Below are 24,895 nucleotides of genomic sequence, written 5' to 3'. Positions count from 1 at the left end.
TTTATGCCAGAAAGATCCTAAAGAGGTAAGGAATACAAGTACACAAACACATACACACACACACACACACACACACACACGCACACACACACACACACACACACACACAGAGAGAGAGAGAGAGAGAGAGAGAGAGAGAGAGAGACAAAAACAAAACAACAACAAAACAATAATTGCAGGTAACAACATAGCACACATACAGCAACAACATACAAACATCTGTTGCCAAAACACTTTACCAAACTATGTTTTTATTGTGCATTATAATTATGAGACACATAATTAACACAGTAAATACTGTTTACCTTTTTTCTTTCTATTGAGGATTTGGGGGATATTCTCCATCACACTGCCTCTTGTGTATTACATATTTGTTTTTATTCTTCTAAAAAAACTGTTGAGCGTCTTGTCCCACCTGCTCTTCAGCGCCTCCCCGAGGACAAGTGAATCAATGCAGGGTATACTTCTCCGGCGCGCTCGCTGTCTCCGTCTCCACTGTGCCGCTGTCACCGCTCCATCCCTCACAGTCTCCTCACAGGCAGCCTCAGAGTTTGTCTCATCACTGTCCACCTCTGATCATCATGAGTGAAATGGTTTTGCTTCACACCCACGGAGCTTTGGTGAAATTAAATAAAAGCGCAGCCCGCCTTTGTTCCGGATATCTTTTTAAATATTAACAAGTTGTCATGTCATCTCTGACTGGAAGAGGAGAGAGCTCGGTCAGAGGAGCGCACTGGGTAAGTGGCACGTTTCTTCTTTATCTTCCTCTTCACGTTATTAAAACCATGTTTGATTTGTTCAGACTTTTATAAAAAGAACCACATTGTTGCTCTGTGAGAAAGAAAAGAAGAAAAACACTTGGGTGTGGTTACAGACAGTTGTGCATGTCGATTAATATCTAATTATCCACAGCCAAAACCCAACACGCATCATCCTCTTTATTATGATGATTTATTCCTCAGAGCTGTGAAGTGCAGCATCACTGTGAGACCACTGCTTTTTCTACAAGTGTTAAAGGAACAGACCGCTTAAAACCCAACAGGGAGCGCCCTGCTCCTGAGGGCGCCGGAGTCTCCAGACAGGGAGACCCACACCGGAATATGTACCAGGGATCGGACGCTGTCCCGGGCTCGTACATGTCCCTGCCCGGCTCCGTGGGGGACCGCATCAGGACTACTATGTGGTTTGGTGCTGGGAGCATGTGCCGAGGCTCCAAAGCGAAGAAACCCGGCTTCGGGAGGTCCGAGGGGAAAGTTGCGTGTTGCGAGAAGTGCTCAGCGAGCCTCGTTGCTCTGAAGAAACAGGCTCTGAGTCTGGCTGTTCACCATCACTTCTCCTGCAAGGTCAGTCACAGGGAGCCTCCGCTGGAGGACCGTGAATGCACCATCACATATTCTTTCTAGTTGTTGTTGAAATAGTAATTTGTCAGAAATGTGTTAAAGGTTTGGCATGGGCTGAAATAATTAAATAACACACATCATAGGATTCTCGGCAGGTGGTGTAGGGTCATAAATGAGAAACATATATAATTGAATAACACAAAATTAAAGGTTAAAAATAATAGACTCACATTCATATGCATAAGCTTTCTTCTGTCTCCACCCAAAATATTGTGTTTTGGCAATAAAATCTGGTGATGTGATACATTTCAGGTGTGATTATACACTGTGATAGATTTGGATATTATAGATGATATATTGTGATTTTTCCACCATAATAATAAGACAAACTAATAGCAAAAATAACAATGTTATAGATACAGTTTTCTTTGTCTGAGGGGAGTGTGGAAGAGAGTCAAATGGCTGAAATCCTACTGCCAACCAGTGGTCACACAGGATTAAATACTAAAGCACTGTCAAGAATATTTCCATTATTTGATACATTAACATGTTTATTCATAATATTTTAGTGTTTTAGTGTTTAGTGTTTTCTTGCATCCCTGCAGGTTAGGCATAGATGCAAATTATAAAATAAATCCACTTAAAATTATTTACACTTTTAATGTTTTGCATTATAAATTATATGTAAATATATATCTATGTACATATATGTACTATATGTATATGTGTATACTGTATATACATTTTCAGCATATGGATAGTCAAATTGAGATTAAAATTTCTTTTAAATGAATCTTAATAAAGATGGGGAACATTGCACATATGGCAGCAATATTTGGGCATAATTAAAGAAATAAAATTTTCCATTCTAGATATAGCATAAAGACAGTTTCAAACATTTAAATACGTTCAATTTAAGTTCTGAAAATGTGTAATATTTAGTAATAAAAAAAAATGCAACTGTATCAGGAAAAGCAATGGAATGATAAAATATATGCTTAAAGACACTATAGGCACATTACAGTGGAGCATCAGTGTTTCCCGTGCTGTCTGTGAGGAATGCACATGCCCACACACTTCTGCATCCATCTGTACATTTGTCACCGCTGACATCCATCAAACACTCCAATCGACAGAGTAAACCAGTGTTGCTCCAGTGTGAGCGCTTTCAAATGGACATGAATATTTCATCTCTACATGCTTGCGTCATCCTCACGGTCCTCTCCAAGGAGGGAAGGCCATTTATTTCCGTCCTCCTTCGAGTGGGATGGGGCACGCGTGCAGTTAGCGTTGTTGTGTTTTGTACGGAGAGATTGTATCCTGTGGCCGCAGACATGGTCAGTCGAAATCTGATAAGCCAGTCAGTTTGTCGCAGGTTTATTGATCTAACTAAGCGTGGTTTCTCAAAAGCATTGTGTCTCTGTAATATCATCTTTTAGAGGTATTTAAGTGTTTGCGATCTCGCTAAGATGGAAAGTCCTGTCCCCGACTATGTGTCTGTCTTTAAACCTTTTAATGAGTTGCTAAACTGAAAGTGGCACGATTTGTCTGATATTATATATCAGCCCTTTCAGAATATGAATGACTTTGTTTTTATGGAACAGTTGAGCGCTCCTTCGGTGCTCCTCTGGGGGAATATGGGTCACTGGTGATGCACTGGCAGGATGGATGGAGTGGATGGGAGGGGCTAGAGGGTGACTGAGTCCATTGGACGTCGGTGGGTGTCAAGGACAGAACAAACAGGAAGTGACTGCACTGCAGGAGTGTCCAAGATCATGATTTGGAGGTTGGATTCATTTTTGTTTAGGCAGGGGGTGCAGACAAAGGAGGAAAAACACACAAAAGCAAAGCAGTATTAGTTTGATAAGACAAAATGGAGACTGGGGGGACAGCAACAGGGTATAAGCAAAGCAGACAATTCCCTGGGGCCCTGACATGAGAGAGAGAGTGTCCCCAAAGAAAGAGTACCCCCCCTTTTAACAGGCCACTAACACGGCTGCCAAAAGCTTCATCATTTCTGTAAGGTATAAACCATGAAGTGTTCCAGCGCTTCAGGGACTCGAGGCAAGTGGAGAAGGAAAATAAATTAATGAATAATTGATGACAAGGTTTAATATTATATAGCAGCAAAAAAACGAGTCAGGTTTTCAATTCAGTGCTGAAACAGCTGGGTCTTTAGTGGACCAGCTTCTGTCCAAGCTGTTAATACACAAATGTAATTCACTATTGTTTTCAATTTGTGTTTTGATATCATGTGGTCTGGGGTTGGTTTGATTTGATCAAAGGGGCCTAAAAAAAGTGCTTTGAAACGCACCAGAAGAGCGTTATAATGTACTGTATGTTTTAAGTGTTGGAGGAAAGAAGATGTTAAAAAGAGATGAATTAGTGACACATGATCATCGAATCATGACATCACAATAATACATTCATTTATATACTACCTTTCATAAACAAAGTTAAAATGTGCTTTACAACAGATGAGGCGTTAAAACAAAAGCTTTAGATGTTATCTGACACACAACGTAACACAACAGCAAGGATTTAAACTAGTAAAAACATGTTTAAAAGAGATTTATAAGGACAGAAATTCAGCTTCCCAGAGAAAATGGGGCCCTAAAAGTGCCTGAAATTTCTAATCACCTCCAGTTTTCAAATGAGATGGATTTTCTTTTAATGGGACCCAGTGGAGCATTTAGAATACATAATTAAATATTATTTGAGGTAAGGAGCCAGAGCAAGGATGACATAGAAGAACTGCAAACTCTTATTCATAGAAATAACCCTCCTTATGCTCTTGTTTATATATTTTATAGTATTTTACCAACATGTCTTGCAGCCAGGGAGAAAATTCTCAGATTTCAAATGAGTTGGAAAAAAAAGAGATCCTGTTACTATGGCTGCGTGATGATGTGTCACTCTGTGTCATTCTCCATGAATTAGTCGTTAACTGCAGATTTCTGATTCACGACATGTTTCATGTGCGTTAGCGGTTCGGTCGATTCATTTTTTTAGCTTACTGCTCTAATAAAGATGACGAGGGTTGTATCAATACTACGGACACAGTGATTACTTTGCTAAGTGCCGAGACCGCCCACAGTGCCGTCCCCGGGCTCAATCTTCATATGCACAGTAATCATTTATGTTATTCTCAATCCTGATACAGCACATTAGCTCATAGTGGCTTCATAAGCTTCGATCATAACGCAGACAAGTGCAAACTCTGCAAAAATATAGAAAATCAAGTCAGGAATATTCAACACTTAAAGCTGTAGTGCGTAACTTTTAAATATAAACTTTGTCACACATCATTTCACACAACTCTCTGTGTATTTCAGTATAGCAGTGTTGCCTGGCAACATTCCCGTGCTGCACATAGGAAGTGATTGTTTAATTCAACAATTCAGTGCTGCTGCATACACACAAACTGGTCTGATAGTAATGCTTGACAGACCAGAGTTTCTGTTCAGGAAGACCCAAAAGAGGCAGAATGATATTAACAACCACACTCACTAAAAATCATGCCCTGCAGCTTTAAGTCCGATTCCTGTTTGAAATCCAGTAATTCTGTGTTCTTTTCTGATCCCGCAGGACTCAAGTGACCTATCAGCATTCCTTAATGACAACCTCCGCGTCCACAGCCGCTCCACCACTGAATGCAGGGACAGAGACAGGGAGCAGGGTCAGTGTGCAGCCTGTGGTACGAGCCTGAACCAGCTCAAACATGAGGCCATCCACCTGGCTCTGAACAGGGGTCAGTCGCTGGCTAAGCCTCTGCCTGAGCCCAGCCTCAGCAGCAGCACACTGCTGGGACTAAGTGAGACAAGATATGGGGATCGGGGTCTGAGAGAAGCTGACATGGCCGCACATCAACCGCATGGTCAAACCTACGGTCCACAGAGCCCCAGGACCCCTCAGAGAACCCCTCAAACCCTCAGACGCAGGGGGCTCAAACTCCCCAACCAGGATATGGACCGCTGGGTGGAGGAGCAGCAGCTCATCACTTGTAAATCTGTGTCCAATCCTGATGGTGTCACCATCTATCGTTACCACAAGGTAGGCTTCCCTTAAAAGCTTTCTCTCGACCAATAAATCTCACACAACACAATCCCCAGTGAGGGTCCCCCTTTAAATGAGCAGTGTGGGTGAAGTATGTTCTTACGGGTACTTGTGTCAGCAGTGCAATGATTTACAGAGACCAATCACAGCCTATTTAGATCCTTTGGCTTCGGCCGTTGTTTAAAAGTACTTTTGCTAATGGAATGGAATCGGGTCATGATTTAACCCCATCATAAAAGCCAGTGAGTCAAAATGCATTTGTGATCAATAGGGGGGTGGTCATATTTAACAGGGTGGTTTGTGATATGCATTACTGTGATGGAAGTCAAAGCAGATTGAGCGCACACTACTTTCCAGCTCCCAATGAAAAAGCTTTTAAAGTCTGAACAGTTTTATACTGTATGATGTTGTTAGGTGAGTTTTTGTGGAGTTCTCCTTTTACTTCGAAGGACAAAGGGAAAATCTAAATATCTCAACACTGATGCACTATTTGCTTCACTTAATAAAATATTCATAGACATCACAACAAACCATTTGCTAAACCACTTCCTTGAGCAGCATTTTTTCAGTCACAGTTTAACAACAGACACTTATAAGCTTTGCTTTTCCCCATGAAATGAAAGGGTGGATTGTTTTAAATGTGTCTAACGTTGTGTTGATGTGCTCTGGTGTAAGCTCGGCATATTAGCATGTCTGGCTAACAACTCTATTACCTCCATTAACCTAAGTAACCTGACACTGTACTTTACACAGAGTAGATTTGTGAAGTGTTACATTAAAAATGTGCTCATGATAAAACACGACAAGCTAACCTGAGCTAGGCTAACGTTAGCAGCTCTATTAGCCAAACACATCAGTTAGTGTTACTTTTTTCTTCATTTAACTTAAAGAAGCAACAGAATACCTTCACATAGTTGTTCCAGGTGTATTATTGTTTAGCCGCTGACAGAAAGATGCAGCAGTGGTTAAGACGTGAGTAACAAGGGTATTTTCCCTCCTTCTGTATGAAAAACAGAATAAATACCTGGTGAAAGCTAGTTTCTTCATTGTCTTGGATGCAGAATAATGCAACTTCTTGGAGTTGTAAATTAAGCCCTTATTTTTAAATGAAAAATGACAGTAATTGTGAAGGCAGGGCTTTTAGGTGAACAATACAAATGTGGATGGTCACCGTACACCATGATATTATTTATAACAACATAAATATTAATAATTGAAATGACCAGGTCAACTGTACATCACAAAGTATACCAGTGTTGTACAGGACCATGTTATTATATAGCATAATTTAACATTTTTAAATAGTTATGTTTGGTTTATGTACAAAATGACATGTTTACACTTTCTTGATATGGCCTCTTGATTTGTTTTGTTTATTGTTTGACTTATTGTTTTGTTTATTGTTTGAAAAAATAAATAAATAAATATGCTATATATTTACAGAAGTAAATATATAGCAGTATAGTTACAGTGAAGTAATTGTCATCCAGACTAAAATGCCATTTAAGGCAATGTTGTAATTACCCTGTAATGTCTGGTCAAATTCAACAATGCAACAATTCTACTCACATCAAACTGTCCTGGTTTGTTCAAGAAGAAATTGTCTTGGCACATCCTGTATCAGAGCAGATCAATACAGGTTTATGCAGCAGAGATGAAATAGTAGGAGAGTAGAGAAAAGAGTAAGCAGACAAAAGAAGCAGATGAGGAGGAAGGGAAATTAAGCGTTTAAGATGCACGCTGGAGAGTGGGAGAGAAGAAAACAAGATAATAAATTACCACGAGAGCAAATCAGAACAGGAGGAAGGGAGGAGGATTTTTTCTTTTACATTCAGTATTAACAACATCTTTACAATTTCACTTTCGTCCAATTCAAAATTACGACTGTATTTCTTCTGCCTTGGCATTAATTGGCATTGTTGGACATTATTATGAGGGGAAAAAAATAGCTGCCTTAAAAATGTGTGAGACACTGATGAGATGTGGAGGTTTGGAGCAGAGCAGAAGACCAATTTCATACAACAACAGTGACTCTGAGGCCTGTGGCGAGGTTCTGTTACTTCACGTTGAGCAGCAGCAGATGCATGCTGAATAGGTCATGTTGTGTACACACACACACACACACAGACACACTGTGAAGCAACAACTGCGAAAGTGTTGGAATGACTTGGAACATGACTGCAGGTTTGCGCGCCTGTGTCATGTTTGATTCATGTTTCAATTCGAGAGGGCAGTCACCTCTGCCGTCACAAGTGCTGCCTCACTCTCCACACGCAGCGAGCCGCACGGCTGTAATATGACTTAATGATTCATGTTTAACCCAGTGCTCTCTCAGCCTAGATGCCCTACTTCAACACACACACACACACACCGTGTTTCTCCCCAGAGTATTTCCCAAGATAATATCCTCTCCTGGAGTGGGTAATGGTGGGCAATTACAAATTTGGATTTCTATAATGAGCTCTCTCTCCTGATAGGCTGCAGGTGATGCAACCCAGGGCTGTGTTGATGCTGGGCCTGTACAGACGAGCTCCAAGATCCCTCACATCTCCAAAGTGGTCAACATCGCCAACACTGCTGCCATGTCCTTTCTGGCAAAGTATACATATATACATATATATACTCTACATGTGAAACATAACAGCAAATGTCTATATGCATCCTGACTGTAATGGTTTCATTAGAGGTTTCACTGGCATGTCATGCTGCCTCCTCTCCTCCTGCAGAGCGGCTGAGAAGCTCAGCCTGACATTGAGGAAAAAAGGCCAGGCTTCGGATCCAGCTCCCGCCCATCTCTCCACCTGCTTCAGGGAGATTGTCCAGAAAAACCCACCATCAGTTCCCTCCTGCCTGCTCCAAGCTGCCACCAGAACCAGAGACTCACCCAATGTTGGCAAGGTAGATCCCACGGCTTCACATTCCAGTAGACTTACAGAAGATTTTTGTGTTTTTAAATGGACCACTTTTGTACGGATGTAACTGGGTTATAATGCCAGTAATCCTTTTGGAGCTACTTGTTTATCTAAAGGCATAAAGCAAATTATTAAATTGGTTTGGGCATGCTGTTGAATAACTATGATATGAACAAAAGACAATTTCCATGGCGATGAAGATTGTCAAACTAAAATCAACCTCATTGGAGGAAGTGGCTCGTAGCCAGTCATGTTCCCTAATGAGCCATGAACTGAATATCCTTGCTGTAACAAAACCAAGACAGATTTGATTAAAAACGGTGCTCATTTATCATATGTCATCAGAAATACACCTTATTTATTTAACCTTCAAAGTAATTACAGTATCAGGGGCAGCCATTATCTGTGCTCACAAAGGTCAGCGCGGCTTGTAAAGGTTTGACTGATTCAGGCTTTTGACTTTGCGCAGCAAATCATATATCAAGTCAAGACAGCCACAGAAAGACCATCACAAGAATTCTGTGAAATGTATACTGTTTAGCCCAGTGTACATTGTATGATTTTGGGCTTGGTTGACATGCAAGATTCTCAAATATGGAACAATTGTATCAGACAGCTGTTGAAAACATGAAGCAAAACACAAAGTGAATGCTTATGTGGGATCTGTTGCCTCTTATTTGAATTTTTCTCGCACGCATAAAGAGATTGCCAATACACGTTAATGCTTGTTGTAGCCTACGATTCAGTATGTGTCAGCATTGTAGACTCTGCATGCTTTATACTTGATTACTTAGCCAAGTTTATTAGATCCATGGTGCACAGTGTGATTCATAATGGTCTTATAAGATTGATGAAATCTCACAGTCTGTAGGAGGTATTAAGCTGCTTTCAGACATGCACTGAAGTCCAAACATATCCCTGAATTGTATAGAGTGGCTGTATATGTGAACGCGTATACCCTCAAAAGTCACTTTGGACGTTCTCCGGCTCGTCTCCCGCCAGCTTCCTCACCAAATCCCTGGATAACGTCCATGTAAGCTCATGTGTGAACGCAGCAGGAGAAACTTTGGATTATACACAGTGAGTGAGTTTGCAAGTGTCTTGCCTCTTTTCCTGCTCAAGGCACCACCTCCTCGCCTGCACGTTCCAGAGATTCTCCTGCTGTTGTGAACACCTCTGACCCTGACAATGTCCAGCTCTGGGAAATGTTTGGACCCAATTTTCTGCACATTTTTCTGAGATTACGCTTGAAAATTGGTCTACTTTACTCTCGAGACAAGAATAACAAGCCTGGAATAGTGGTGTGAATGTGAAAGAATATAACTCCATCCTTGCACCACCTTGGAAGTGTTTTCACCACCCGTGTTGCAGAGTAACAAGCTCACAGTCACTTTGGAGGAGATCCTATATCAATCCTCTTTCATGATACACTGTAATGTGGTGCTAATGTCTCCATCTTGTTCCTCCCCTCCCCTCTCCTCCTCGGGGAGAAACTGGGGGATCAATATGGCTGCCTGCCCTTCCCTTGTCTCATAGATGGACTCTTGGGTTTAGTCTAGAGTTACAGATAAGGGCTTGGATAGACCCCGCACCTGCCCGAGCACTCAGCTATGTGTGTGTGTGCAAGAATATACATGTGTGCGGGAGTGGAGGAAGATTTACCCTGCTTTTAAATTGATCTCTTGAATAATTTAATCCTCATAAATAGAGTGTGACACATGTTCAATAGGGTTGCATAAGGTATAAAAATTATGAGGGGGGAGAGAGGGAAAAATCCTTCACTGGAAACTTATGTGGCAGATGGAAAATGGCTGTCTGGTTTTTACATCGTCAATGGCGGATGATGTCATGGTGTAATGTCATCCTGTTTTATCTGGCCTACGCGCAATCTTGCAGACCTGAATCCCCGATTATGAATGACTTAATAACTGGTTTACATACTATAATACAGCATATTGTCCTTTGTGAGGTAAATGCTGCCTTGACTTCCTGCAGACTGAGACGTATGAGCCTTGTTAAACGCTGTCAGAGTCAGGGTCTAACTTAATTTAAGACCTTAAAGCCTCGAAATTCTAGGGCTTCCCGAACAGAGCTGCATTAAGGAATTAATGTCATGACATGCGGAAATATAAAGCAGGTGGTATGCCTCACTATGTACTTGTAATTACATGCAGTTTCTGTATTCCACTGGATCAAGTGTCTATTCAATGCAATCAAAAGGAAGCAGGTTTTTTATCTCAAGGAAACATTAAAGAAAAATATATAGCCTGTTCTTTTTATTTGTGCAAATCCTCTTTTCACTGTCAGATACTGGATAAAATAATCTACTCTGCTTTAAAATGTTTAGATTTGTTTTTGGCCCCACCCACTATGTGATTTTGCTTACACCCACAAGGTAAGTATTCCGTGAGCTCCTTTAGAATGTCATTTATACTGTATGCACTGGACTATACGATTGCATTTAGGTCGTTGGCTTTTTCTGCTGCTGCAATTAAGTGGAACCTATTTGATGATGTGAGAAGCTGCAGGTGTTTCCACACTTTTAACGACTTATAAAGTCTGTTAAAAGCTGCTCAGCTCTGCACTCTTTTTGTGACTCAAGATTAACTATTAATTTGAGTTTATTTGTCATCATACAGCATACATCTGCGATGTACTTTATATTTACTTTTTCCTTGTGTAAATGCTGCACAAGCAACTGCACATGCAAATCAGTTCTAAGCTATAACATTTATTTTTTAACTTTAAACTCTTCCTTTGAAATGAACGAATGAATAAAAACATTTTAAAAAATGATGTCATTTGCAAATATACTGTAACATAAGTAACAGCCAAATGCAGCATCATTATCTCACCACACCCAGTGCTTAAACCAAATTATTTTTTCCAAGGTTCCCATTTCCAATTTACAAGCCACTCCATGCCTCATTCACACAGTCTGTCCAATAGTTTGCTCTCTTTGCTACATATGACATCATGCTCGCTCTCTCTATATATACAGTATATACGTGTATATGTGTATGTGTATGCAGTATATTTAAGTTTTCTCTGAAGACAGCAATGTTAGAAACTCACTAAATTTGATATGAAGATATTTTTGTCTGCCGCTGGTGTTTATGTTCAGAAATGACTGCTACAGATGGTCCACTTTCTTTCTCAGGCTTCCTCTGAAATGACTTGCATGCGTATTTGTGAGTGAGTCACATATTTGTGCACACTCTTTACAGCTTTTTACTCTTTCTTTTTTCTTTTTACTCTTTACAGCTACAACTATAGCTTCTTATTAGCGATGAATACAAATAGCTGAGGCTCATGGAAATTTGAGTTTGTCAAATGTCAATGCTGACGTGTTGATGGTGTATTTCTTCCATAAAATATTTCATGGTAATCCTTCAAATAGCTGTTGAGGTATTTCAGACTGGACCAAAGGTGGATCTACCAAACAATATATAGTAATGATAGCATGTCTTATACAATTTAGCTAAGAAAATCTCAAGAAATACTACTAAAGAGTACTACTAAATGTACCTCATCAAATTAAAATAATTCTCCTTCTAATTTCCTTTGTATACAGGTCAAAGTCGTGCTCAGGGTAAGCCCAGAACTGTCACGGGGCCAAGGCCAACCACCTGTTCTCCAGATTGACCCGTCTAAAAAAAGAGTCATCATAATGGAACCAGTGAGCAACAGCCAACCACCCACTGCAGTGATACTCGGCAGGGATGGCAAAAGTCTTCTGAGAACATTCAACTTTGATGCTGCATTTCCTCAAGAGTCAAGCCAGGTTTGGTTCCTTCTGATTCTGATTAATATTATTTAAAATGGTTTCTGTTTGAGTTCAAAATGACTGATCTCTCTTGATGGATTTGTTCTACGTGGACAAATGTCGTGCATTCTGTGTTTTAATATTGAAAAGGCATTTTTCCACTTCTACACCACATAATGGTTCGATTGCTCTCCCTGTCTGATGACCTGAAAGCTGATAGGGCCTGGATAGCCACCACAATCTTACAGTCCATCAATTAAACTCAACCTTCTCCGAGCTCTGCTTACAGTATCTGAGCCCAGGGGAATGTAGAGAATCAGCATGCCTCCCTCCTCCGCTTCAGCACTTTCATTTCATTGGATGCACTTTTCCAGTGTGGAGGTGAATCACGAGATGCTCTGCTGTCCTTTGTTCTCTCCGGCCAGGCTGAGGTGTGTGCAGGCGTCTTGGCTGATGTCATCCGCTGTGTGCTCAGCGGCAGCGATGGATGTGTTCTGGGTTTGGGGTGTGCTGACGTGGGTGAGTAATCGGTCACTGTGTGAGGCCACGGGTTAAAATCTCAAGATGGGAGTGGGATGCTTTTATCTCAGGGGCCAACGTACCCTCCCCTCCTCCTGCTCCACTGGCCCGCTCCTGCTATCATTCACTCTTTCATTATTGCTTAAACTTCATGTCTCCCTTTTACATCTCTGTCCCTCTGCCAATCCTGATACACTCCCTTTCTCCATTTGTCCTTTCTCCATCCTCTTTCCTTCCCCACAGTGTAGTGACCTAAAGTGTTGCCATCCACTCAGTCCTGCGTGACCATTCGTCTTGCACCTGTTACTTTGTGAATAAAAGCCTATTCATTAATTATACAATACATGTGCTTTAAAAGAAAAAGCGAGCCATTCCTCACATGTTTCAGCACACCACAAAAAGACATCAGCTGTGACTGTGGTGAAAGATAATGATCAGGAAAAAATAATATTTTATTTTTCTGACACACCAAGCTCAGTGTGCACTGGAAACAAAATGGACTGTAATCCATTGCTATTACAGAGATGGAACCCTGCACTTAGCATCAGTGAAGGGGTTTAATAGATGTGCAACACACACACACACACACACACGCACACGCAGGAGTAAGGACATGGTCTCCTTGGAGCTGCTTGTTCACATGACGCCACTCTCCGTAAATCTGATTGAATTAGTTGGCCAATTCAGACTACACGTGGCCCACAGCCAGGGGGATATCAATCTCCTCCACAGAATACTATTCTCTCTGAATAACGGCAGGCAGCTCGGCCTTTAAATCTAGTAAACCAATTCCCCTATCCTTATTCAATTTAAGTTTGGATACGACAAAAAAGGATAAAAGCGCGACTCACAACTGATGTGGGGGCAAAAGTGCAACAGGACATCCAGCAAGGCACCAAACCATAAGAAAATCTGTTTGTGAGGATATTTCTGAATACCTGTGTCGGCGTTATTTGGGCTTTGTTAAGTGTTCCTGCACTGTATTTCGTATCAGTGCATTTCTGCCATTATTTAAACCATATTCTCTTGTATTTGTCTACAGCCACGGTCACTGCTCACCTCTGACCTGCAAACTGCAGCAGACATGCTCACATTATCAGATGCTTCTTCCTTTCCTGACATTATTGGCCGTTTTAAAAGGGGGTATAATTGCCTGGGTGGTACATGCTGTCACCCATTAGGCTCCACTCCCACAATGCACTATGACAGTGACAAGACAAAAACACCAACTTCCACCTATGACCAGGTCAACTGTAATAGTAAAAATTGGTGCAAATTGCACAGGACATAAACCCCTGTTCAAACAACAACAAGATGCAACACTATTTTAGATAATGCTAAGCTTACCAGCTGCTAATAGTACTTTCAAATGTAGCGTACAGAGTTAAAGGTCCAGTGTATAGGATTAAGGGAGGGATATATCAAGAGAAATTGAATTCAAGGGTATTTTCAATTATATATTATGATCTGAAAATTTTGAACTGCTTATGCCTTTTGTGTGTCAGAGGGAGCAGATCCTCCTACATGGAAAACCTTTGGCTTTTAATTAGCCTCAGTGGTTGATGTTTTTATGGCCATTCTTTTATGATGTTAGCTTTTTATCTCCAGCAAATTGATGCAGTTTTATGGGTCGTCTTGCCCTTGTAGCATTTGAGATTTGTTTTGAAATGTTAAGTGAAATTCTGTATAAAAAACGTATGAATATATATATACATATGTCCTGATAATAGATAATTGATAATCGATGACACACTGGCCCTTCAAGAATGGTTTTCATTATCCTCACATAACTCTAAAATTCCAGTTTTTTTGTATTTGATCGCAAAATAACCAAAGAAATCCTGTCGTATCTCTTGTGTGTTAAGAGATTGGTGGTATTTGTGTGTATACTACGGGGTGGACATTTTAATATGCTTGGCATTGTATTTATACTGCATGGATGCCTCCATTTGTTGGATTGTGTACCTCAGGCTCCTGGTCCAGCATGGTGGGGAGTGATGAGAGCGTCCAGAAGCTGGGGCTCATTCCCTGTGCCATCTCCTGGCTGTACAGCACCATCGAGCGGCGGAGAGAGAAGACCTGGACTGACCTGACAGTATCAGTGTCTGCCGTTGAGCTGTGCTGCGGAGAGGAGGACACGCTAAGAGATCTCCTGGGGGAGGTCGTTCCTTCTGTGGGCAGCGTCCAGGATAGCCCGAGAGCTCGTATCAGACTCCAAGAAGATCCAGTCTACGGGATACAAGTAGGATTAATCACACTTCTTATTAGAAAGAAAAAGGGCATAAATAATAGTATAAATTATCAGTGCATTCTAATTTGTCTTGTGAAGTCTTTTTTGACACTAATTGGTGGTGAATTTCTTTGAAGCACAATTTCTCCTCTAAAACAGGTTATTTTCTGGCATTTTTAGCAGTCTAATCAATCTCAGTGAACATAAATCAGCTTGTGCTGCATCTGAAAACCAAAGAGCCAAGGTTATATCATTTTTTTTGCTGCCCATACTAGTTTGACATTTTCTTGGCTTTAGGTTAGCTGGCAATGTGTCAGAGTCTCAATTTGAAAATTAGCTCACAGAGGAGTGTTATTTTATGGTTGTTTTAACAGCCATGAAGCTGAAAATGTGCCCATATTCCTGGAAAAACTTTTTTGGGGGTCACAAAGAAACATCCATCCATTTTCAGAAGGTGGCATTGATATCTAGATGGTGTTTTACTAGATTTCTTTAATAGGATCTCTCCTCTGTAGACATGGTATGATTACTGTCAGTTCTTATTAGGAATCAGCGTATATAATAGACTACACCATATGTGAGAAGATAATGCTGGTAATGAGTGAACTCTATTAGATTAGATCTGATTACATTATGAGTGAGCAGCTCTCTCCTCCCTTGGACTTGTTTCCTAAATGCGTGGCAGAGATGTCTGTGCATTTCTCAGTATTCCAGTTTTTGGAAAGTGCAAACTTCTACAGATCCAAAGCAGTTCTTTAAATCTGATATTTTTATAATCTGGCATCCAAATTTGCTTTGTTAGATAGTTGTGAAATCTCATGTCCACATTTAATTTTCTGACTCTTTTTTGTCTCTTCCAATCCTTCCAGCTACGTAACCACAACCGGGTGAAGGCCCCCACTGCTGAGCGTGCAGCTTCCCTGCTGGACGTGGCCATTGCAGCGCGTCGACACAGTGACTTCATTACGTACCTGTCCCACACCTCCATAATGTTCTTCACCCTCCATGTCCAGCCCCCTCGTACAGAGAGCAGTACCATTGGCAAAGGTTGTAATAATAATATATTCACTCACTCAGTGATGCTCATTCATGCTAAATTTTGTGTTTGCCCATGAATTTTCTTTCCATAGTCAATCCAGAATTTTAAATTTAATTGCATAACTGAGTGTGTTAACTCCTTCTTCTGCTCTCTGTAGGTTCCCGTGGCCCCACTAAGTTGACCCTGATAGATGTGTGTAGTGGAATGAGCGCTATGAGCAAAATCAAACCTCCTCATTCTGAGCTGGGCCCAGTCATCGTGTCTCTACTAAGTGGACATAAAACTACGTCCAACAAGTAAGACCGTTACTTCCAAATATTATTGGTGCAAATATTATGGTAGACATTAGTGTGGAGTCAGCTCTATTAATATCTTGGCAGTGACCATTAAGCAAATTATTACCGTTAGTCCTGTAACTTTTTCTAAAAATAAACCCATAAGGCACTCCAGCAACTACATTAAAAGTGGCAGGAGACTGAATGTGATTGATCCGTTCTTTTAGTTAATATGTGGAAATATTCACCATCTCTGTGCAGGAGCAGTAAGTTGACGATGCTCCTTCGAGAGTCCTTGGGTCATACGAACTGCCACACCACAGTGATCGCTGAAGTTGCTGAATCACTGTCACACCTTCAAGAAACGCTATCCACCATCCAGCTGGCAGCACGTATTCGCAGGACACAGAAAAGGACAAAGGTACTGTCTATGCCCCCTAGTCTATTGTATACCATGTTTTAATTAGTGGCCCATTTTTTACCAATGAATTTGCTTTAAAATTGTAAATACATAGTTGCATTGATTTGTACATAAATTGATGATCGAGATCTAGAACTAACAGCATGATTCATTCACATTCAACAGCAATCCACCTCATGCTCTCCTTGCGGCAGGAGTCTAACAAGAGAAAAGAGAGGGCCTCAATCTTTCTCCCTTCGGGCCTTCCACTCCACTGATGAGGTTGATGTTGACATCCATCCTCTCCGTCTCCGGGGTGAACTAGATGAGCATTCCAGTAGTGACCAGTCTTGTGATACAGTCATCCAAATAGACTCAGATGGCTTCATCAAGTCCAAAGGAGCACCAAGGCTGACACAACCTGAATTTGTGCCAATCATACCGTCTTTGCCTCCCAACAAACCTGACTTGGATGACCCAGAGTTTACTGCTCTCCTACAAGAGCTTCTGAGAATCCCTCAGCTGCAGGGGGAAAAGAAGGAGGAAAATGTTCAAGGCCATACGGACATGCTCAAAGCAGACATGAAGCCACCAGAGAGGGATTGTCTTAAATGTGAAACATTTGCTGAACTTCAAGAGCGTTTGGGCTGTATCGATGGAAGTGAGATACTTGAAGTACTCAAGTCTTCCTCAAAAGTCCCTCGTGTTGACAATGTCACAACCAAATCACATCACAAAAAAGAAGCAGGGAAGCAGACAGACACCAAATCGACACACTCGTCAAAAGTACCACAGGTCTTGATGAATCAGGGGTTAGGTTGCAGTCAGCCCCCTGAAGGAGAAAGGAAGACAGATAGTGCCCTCCCTGCAGACAGTTTCCAAAGAGAGGATTCAGGTTTGTATGACTGTGAGGAGTGCAGTGCAGCCAGTTCAAGTGAGGAACTCTTGAATCAAATGCTAAGTCTGAACAAGACCTGTTGCTTTGAGTTGCCCAACAGTGGAACTCTGAAGTTAGGTGATAAGCTCCCTGCTCAACCCTCCCTCCCTGCTGATATTGCTGCCACTAATTCCCTTGCACTTCAGCCTACAAGAAAACAGCCGAGTCCTGAAACTGCGGAATGGTCCAAAGCAGACAAAAGGATCTCACCAGTTGGTAAGAGCTCCCCCATATCTCCCTCATCCTCCTGCTCATCGTCACAGTCCGTGGTTACAGGTGCCATACACAGGGATGTCTTAACTAACTGCCCTACAGAGGGTGTTAAGGAAATGAAGGCCACTATCACAGTCACTGTTCAACAGCCGCTGGACCTAAAGGGTCAAGATGAACTTGTCTTCTCTATGGTAGAAGAGGTGACCATTAGTGGAGCATTGGACAGAGGAAGAACAGGTGGAAACATTATTTGTATCAGAGACAATGGGCAGTCACAGGGACATACTCAAGGCTCTGCCAATACTCAACCAATCAGGATAATCAGCAATGTCAGTGAAGAATCTGTAGTTGCAGCTTCCTCCAGTATAACTAAAGGCTCTGTTGTTCAGGCTGCAGTCTCAGAGGCTAGTGCTGAAAAGCCCCAGCATCAGTGCCGAAGGGAAAAAGGGTTCTTACCTTCATTTATTAATCCCATGTTGATTAATACAGATGAAGATTGTGTTTTGGATGGTGCTAAAGAAAAAGAAAGTCCTTATGATACAAACACAGGAGTAAGGTCTGAGGTCAAAAGAAATACTGTCAAATGTCCAGAAGATGAAATAAGTCATGTAAAAAGGAGTGGAACATTTGCTGCTGACACTCATGTCAAAATGTCTGACACGTTATTTGACTCTTCTTTTACCAAAATGTGTTATGATTCAGTGATTTTGGAGGATTCTGCCTTCTGTGATGATGCAGAAGACTACAAAATGTGTGGAAAAAAACCAAGAAATACAGACAGGAGACACCCAAGAGACAAGGAACATGTTTATTCCAGCTCCAACGCTACAGGGAACTCAGAGGGGGTAGAAATGACCTGCAAACGTTTTGGGAATGCCCCCAGGAGAACTGGTGTTTCACCTGGTTGCCAAGAAACTGCCCCGGCTTCATGCAAAATGGGTAGTTTGCCTAGAGGCTGGCAAAATGCCAACCACCAGGACGGTCACATGGCAGACAACCACAGAGACCCGAGGGAGGTGACATCATCCACCCCATGCAGCCCAGGGGTAACACTGGAAAGGAGGCAGGGCAGACATGACTCTCCAGTGAACCATAGCCTCCACCACTCCTCTCCTCGGAAATATGGAATAGAGTATAGACAGGAAGCTAATAGCTCTTCAAGAACGGGCATTGGATCTGTATCCGAGACCTCAAGTCCAAGAATAAAACATGATGATATTAGTGGAAGGTTGCAGTCACCCACTGAGAACAGTAGCAGGCTTTTCAACACTAAATTGGAGCAGCTGGCCTCCAGGACTAATTCCCTTGGGAGAATTCCAAGAGACTTTCCTTCTCTGTACAGAGACAGTAGTAACACGTCTATGAGCTCTAAGGGGAGCTCCAAGGGAAGTTATGAAGCGGCTTGTAAGGGAGGTTATAAGGACATTAATGAGGGACATTGTACTTTACCAAGGGCTAGCAGGAGCCCCAGGAAGAGCCGTCGTTCTGACCACAGTCATCACTTCTTCTCTTCTCAGAGCTCTTTAGCTCAATCTGCCAAGCAGACCCATAGCAAGCTCTCTGCTGTTGGAAAACTCAAGTTGGCCACCCCCAAAGTCCGCCGACTGTCTGCCCCCAGCATAAAGAACCTCACTATGTCTCACAAAGGCCTACGGCAGTCCTCCAGTCGTAGTGCCAGTGTTTCCCCGGACAGTAAAACTGTTAGCTTTGAGCGGGCATCCTCCTTTCTTCCCTCTTCCCCTCCACGATCTTTTCAATCCATCAGTCGGACTCCAAGCCAGAGTTCCACATGTTCATCCACAAAATCTGTCATCCAGGGGTTTGTCAACGGCCGGATCTCAGACCTACTAAAGGAGAGGGTCTCCAGCCCCACTGCAGGAGGAGTGGATGAAATAACTCCTTTTCCCTCGCCGTACAGTCAGGTGACGGCGCCGCGCTCGCCTGATCACCTGAGTGGGCATGCGAGTGACACCACCAGTGTGCTGAGTGGTGATCTGCCACCCGCAATGGGGAAGACATCCCTGTATTTCTCCAACAGAACCAGTATGGTGAGCAGTGGCTATGGCAGCATGCTGAGGGACAGTGAAAACCCAGGTAGCAGCGTCTCACCCAGAGAGTCTGTCAGTGACAGGAGCGGCTCTCTCCTCAGTGTGGGTCGCAGCAGCCGAGCATCGCGGAGGAAAGGCAACACAGGTAACTGGCGGTTATTAAACTGAACTCATGAATTTACACAATTTAAATAGCATTTCAAAAGTAAAAACTATCAAAATATTATAAAACATATTTCTATTTTTTTTTTACATTAGAACCATTCTGATGGTAAATTCATACAAAATTAACCTTTTGATAAATTTAGCATATGTCTACCATGTCTTATGGAATGATTAATTATATTCAACGTAAAACATGTTCATTTTAATGATTGTACATTCACAATATTTAGTCTTGTCATCTGACTACATGAAATTTTAATGTAACATTAACTGGAGATGACACATATGCAGTCAGACCTCATTTCATTACAGACATTAAATGTTAATTGCAGGAGGTCGCATCATTAATAGATGAACACTATGAAGGCACTTCGTAATGGAAGCATAACTGCAAAAAATTATGATTGCATGGTGCAGTGAAATATAAAGATGGATGTGTGCATAAATGTACTAACACTTAATTGCAAAAGGACGTATGTAGAGTGAAACATTTTATGGCATTTTTGATTAAAACATAGTTAACATGGTGACAGAACTACTGGAGCAGGAAATAGACCAAGCTTCGATGGATGAACACATGAATTAAGTCTCCAAACAAGCCTTTTAAGTGGGTGAAATAATTCTGATGTACTTCATTTTGCATTAAATGCATTCTGATGAAAAGTTACACATGTACTTTAGACTTAAATCATATTCTTAATGTGTAAAGGTCCATAAAAAAACTGCATATCAAATCGGCAAATGCAGTTTATAGAAAATGCAGTTTATAGAAAAATCACATCCTGCATCTCGACTGTGATGAATAATATTTGAACCCTGGTAAGCAGCGTTTGCCCTCAGGCAGACTGTTGCAGTAGTGCACATGGCCTGTGTGTTAAAGGGCACTCAGGGACACGTCTTTATCACTTTCATTGTCACGGTGATGCATGATGCTTTTAGTGTAGACTGTTTTTTTTGACAGTGTAGCAGAGATGACTTTGTTTCAGCTGTAACCGCCCTGTAGATGCATTAACCTCCTCCTCTACCTCATGCATTTGTTTAAAAACAAAACAGCACGGTGCTTACATTGCAGAATGTTTCACAGAGGGATAAGAGGAAAATATATGTGTATTGTCTTTCTCACCTCACTGTAGGTTCTCACCAGCGGCATCCCTCCCAAGATTCAACCACTTCCCTGAGACGCTCGACTAGTGGTCTGCGGTCTCACTGGGTGGATCGGGGAATCCCAGAGGCCTACGAGATCAAGGTCTATGAGATCGACAACCGGCAGAGGATGCAGAAAAGAACAGGTGCTGGTGGACAAGTGCTGGGTTTATTTAGACGTTTTTTGGAGGTTAAAGGGCATTACGCAATATATGACCTTTAGCAACCTCAGCCAGAGACCCATGGGACATTGGCAGACCAAATCCCAGCTCAGGCTCTTCTAGGGTCCCTGCAGCCTCTAACATCATATCAACACCAGGTTTGTGTCACAAACAGTCATTTAACAGTTTTCTCTCTTGAGATTCTGGCTGGTTTTCGGCAGCCAGTGTGGTTTTGGACCTGATTCCTGCTGAGATTTTGGCACAAAATGTCCATAATCATAACTTTTTTATATTCTTACAAACCCCCCCCTTTTTTAAATCAGTGACAAACATAAGTAAACCAAGTCTTTGTGAAGGTTTTTAACTCATTTCAGTTTTACACAAACCATCAAGCGTTAATAACTTGGATTAGCTGCTTGTTGCTAAAGGAACGTAGTACGAAAACCTGATGTTAGCCAATCTAGGCTAACATCTTAATCATTACAAACATGCTTAGCATCTGCTGTCACTGGTTGGTGAGCTGTCCTCGGTACAGTATATACTGCCTGTCAGCCAGTGTCAGCTGGAATTGCCCCAATTTCAAAGAAGAAGCATCATAGAGAATGGATGGATGGATCCAGGGTCTGAAGTGCATTCAAAATGTGGGAGACATCCCCTTTTATAACCAAACCCACTTGGTAATTAAATACATTACCATGACAAAAAATGAAAATAAATAAAATAAATTGTTGTTGTGAATTGTAGAATTACTTGGTTTTTTGCAAGGCTCTATACAGACAACATAACATATGATTATCTTTAAAACACAGCTCCAGTGGCTTCACCTCAATATTTTATGGGCTGCCGCTTCTAATTAGTTAGAGATCATAAATGGACCCTTAAAGATATCACAAGCAAAGACTGGTGGTACGGGGTAGAAGCCGTCTCCTCACTTTAGCGTAGCATGTAGGGAATTGACCCTTGGTAAATAAAGGTTGAATAAATCCTAGCTTGCACATTGAGTCAAAATGTGCTCAAAAAACATGACCAGATGCACATGGTGATGTAATGTCCCAATGACAGGAGGTCTGGCCCCATGAGACCACTCCCTGCCTCCTCCGGTCTCAGACACGGCAACTTTGATACAATTTTAATGACCACATGGGGGGGAATTGGGTCAATGTTGCAGCTAAGAACAAAGACCACTGGAAATCAAATAATATAGAGCACTATAGGTAAATGACAGCACATAGCACTCAGTAAGCGAATATCAAAACATAGTAAATTATCTTTTAGGGTTATGGGGACTAACATTAACATTGTGGTAAAACATTAACACTACAGCACATTTGATCCTTAGTGTACTTTTGTACACTGTTCCTCCTCTATATTGAGGTTTGAATGGTTTTGTTTTGTTTTTGTATCTTATGTTTCAGTTCCCTCTTCATCACATGATGTTTACATGGTAACAGAGTGTTGTCTTAGCAGGGCTGAACAGCTGGGTAAAATATACAACTACATTTGTCCTGACATGCATTTGAATTTGTTATTTTAAATGTCAACACGAATTCATTATTTAGTCCAATATTCCCTGTGTAACTGAACATGCAAAATGTGATGGAGTGTTAACATGACACCATCAAAAATATTAACTCAATGCAAGAATGCAAATTAAAAGATATGAGAGGGGTTTCCAAACATCTATATCACATGTTTTTAAGTGACATATACTATGCATGGATCCATAATTCACATATTTTTCTATTCAAAATAATTGTCAGAAATCTGCTTAAAAAATATGGAAAAAGACTCGTCACACGTTTATTTTGACTCAGTACCACAGTCATCCAGTGAGCGTTGTTGGTGCAAATTGAAAATAACTCATTCAGCATAATTTTCTGGTGGTGGGTTCACTTTAGTCCATAATTCTTATACTATGGTGAAAAACCCTGTAACAGATTCACACATATATAGGAACGAATGATTAAATACTTACCAGAACAGACAAGACAACTGACAGGGAACAAAGAAACAAACACAGAGATAACGAGGCACAGGTGAAAGCAATTAGGAACAGGTGTGGTTAACCAGGGAAGTAAAAATAAACACACACACACACACAAGGGAAGAGATGCTACAAAGTAAAACATGAAGAAAACTACACACGGATATTCAGAATATTACAAAAATAAATCCTGATCCTGAAAATGCATTAAATACAACAGAAAGTCCAAAATCTGTGTTCAGGAACATTTTTTTGTTCTTTGAACACAAATAAAGGTAATGACGTGTGTGTGTGTGTGTGTGTGTGTTTTCAGGGTCCGGCATGCTTCAGCGCCAAGCTAGAGCTTTTGGAGCATCGTCAGCAGAGGATCTCAGAGGTCCGAGCCAAATACAACAACCTGAGGAGGGAGCTGGAGCAGGTCAACCACAACCTCACCCTGGAGCCTGTCACATGGAACCAAGAGTGTCAGTGAATTGATTTATTTATTATTAAGCAACAAAAAAAGCAGCCAAAAAACCAACACATAAAATAATATTTTTACACCCCTAAAAAGAAAAGTTAATACAGGTGTATAGACTCTACAGATTTGGATATAAACAAATGAAATATCAATAGTTTGGATATCTTCACGTGACAAACACCACATATGTTGCTAATTTTGTGAAATGTCGACAGTGTTTGTTAAAATATCTCGTGGGATTCAACATTTTTTTATTCTCTACTTGTGGAGATACATCGTCAAACTGTTAAATGAAGTTTCTGTCTTGATATTGTGCAAACAGAATAAAATAAAAAGCAAACAGAATCGATACAGGGATAAAAGTCTAGAACGAAATTAAACGATATTCAATTCTGCATTCGAGTTCCAAGCTGTTGAATGAAATATTTAAATAGTGACATGAATGTTTGAGTGATATGAATAAAGTATGATTTGAATAAAGTGACAGTTATAATGAAGTGACAATTTAACGTTTAAAATGACAATTTTTAATAGTGTATATTATACACACGCATTTTGTCCCCTATATTTAACACTGACAATCACATAATCACATATATAAGTGATTAATCACTTTTCCCACAAATGATCATCTTTAATCTCTTAATCTGCAGATACATTGTGGCTAGTCTGTGTTTTCCCCCCTTCTAATCTTTGCTTTAATGTTGTCTACTAACCCAGACACAGTAATGTGCTTCACTTATGTTCTCACTGTCCTCCCTCAGTTGACCTGTGGCAGACCTGTGGACTATTATGATGCTGCTATGACATCACCACTGAGAGGCAGCATAAGAGGAGAAGGTGTGAAAAGCATCTGAACAGAGAGACTTCAAGAGAATCTGAGTTCAGTCATGCAAACTGAGGCATCTTTTCCTCCCGGACGCTTATGTTTTATATTTCCACCACTTAAATCTTTCCCCAACACTCTCTTATCTTTGCACACACTTTATGTTCCACACCACGCCATCACCTGTGATAGCTACCTAAATGAACAAGTCCTGGATCTTGAATGTCTTCACAGTGGGGACAAAGCTCAGAGACAGCTGACAGGAAGTCTCCACTCACAAAGGGCTGACACTTGTACAAAGCAACTTGAATCTCTTCACTTGTAAGTCTTTTTTTTTGCCAGTCACAATAAGGAGTAGCTTGTTTTTTGTTGTTGTAGGGCTGTGTCATTTGGTCACCTCGCAATAAAACATTTGAAATCA

General features: G+C 41.2%; 1 protein-coding gene across 2 annotated transcripts; it reads left to right on the top strand.

Annotated features, from left to right (window-relative positions):
* Positions 1-464: 464 nt before the first annotated feature.
* Positions 465-24,895, top strand: kif26bb (kinesin family member 26Bb). 2 transcript variants are annotated; one of them, XM_044049260.1, is made up of 15 exons: positions 465-737; positions 963-1,343; positions 4,929-5,393; positions 7,874-7,995; positions 8,123-8,294; positions 11,883-12,092; positions 12,500-12,593; positions 14,564-14,835; positions 15,693-15,870; positions 16,020-16,158; positions 16,399-16,558; positions 16,724-19,880; positions 21,034-21,203; positions 23,502-23,652; positions 24,413-24,895. In XM_044049260.1, the coding sequence occupies exons 1-15, from the start codon at positions 687-689 to the stop codon at positions 24,442-24,444; spliced, it is 5,754 nt and encodes a 1,917-aa protein (XP_043905195.1). In that variant the 5' UTR covers positions 465-686; the 3' UTR covers positions 24,445-24,895. The 2 variants fall into 2 exon arrangements, with proteins under 2 accessions (XP_043905195.1, XP_043905194.1); XM_044049259.1 differs by having other exon boundaries at positions 466-737; positions 21,034-21,189.

Source organism: Solea senegalensis, linkage group LG17 (assembly GCF_019176455.1).
Source record: "Solea senegalensis isolate Sse05_10M linkage group LG17, IFAPA_SoseM_1, whole genome shotgun sequence".
NCBI lineage: Eukaryota > Metazoa > Chordata > Actinopteri > Pleuronectiformes > Soleidae > Solea > Solea senegalensis.
This window is presented reverse-complemented; position numbering and strand designations above follow the sequence as displayed.

Bases quoted from the DNA above. Each gene is read 5' to 3' on its own strand.
- kif26bb (XM_044049260.1), top strand. From the start codon at position 687: ATGTCATCTCTGACTGGAAGAGGAGAGAGCTCGGTCAGAGGAGCGCAC. The intron at 738-962 runs GTAAGTGGCACG...TTTATTCCTCAG, and splicing joins CGGTCAGAGGAGCGCACTGG to AGCTGTGAAGTGCAGCATCA. The intron at 14,836-15,692 runs GTAGGATTAATC...CAATCCTTCCAG, and splicing joins ATCCAGTCTACGGGATACAA to CTACGTAACCACAACCGGGT.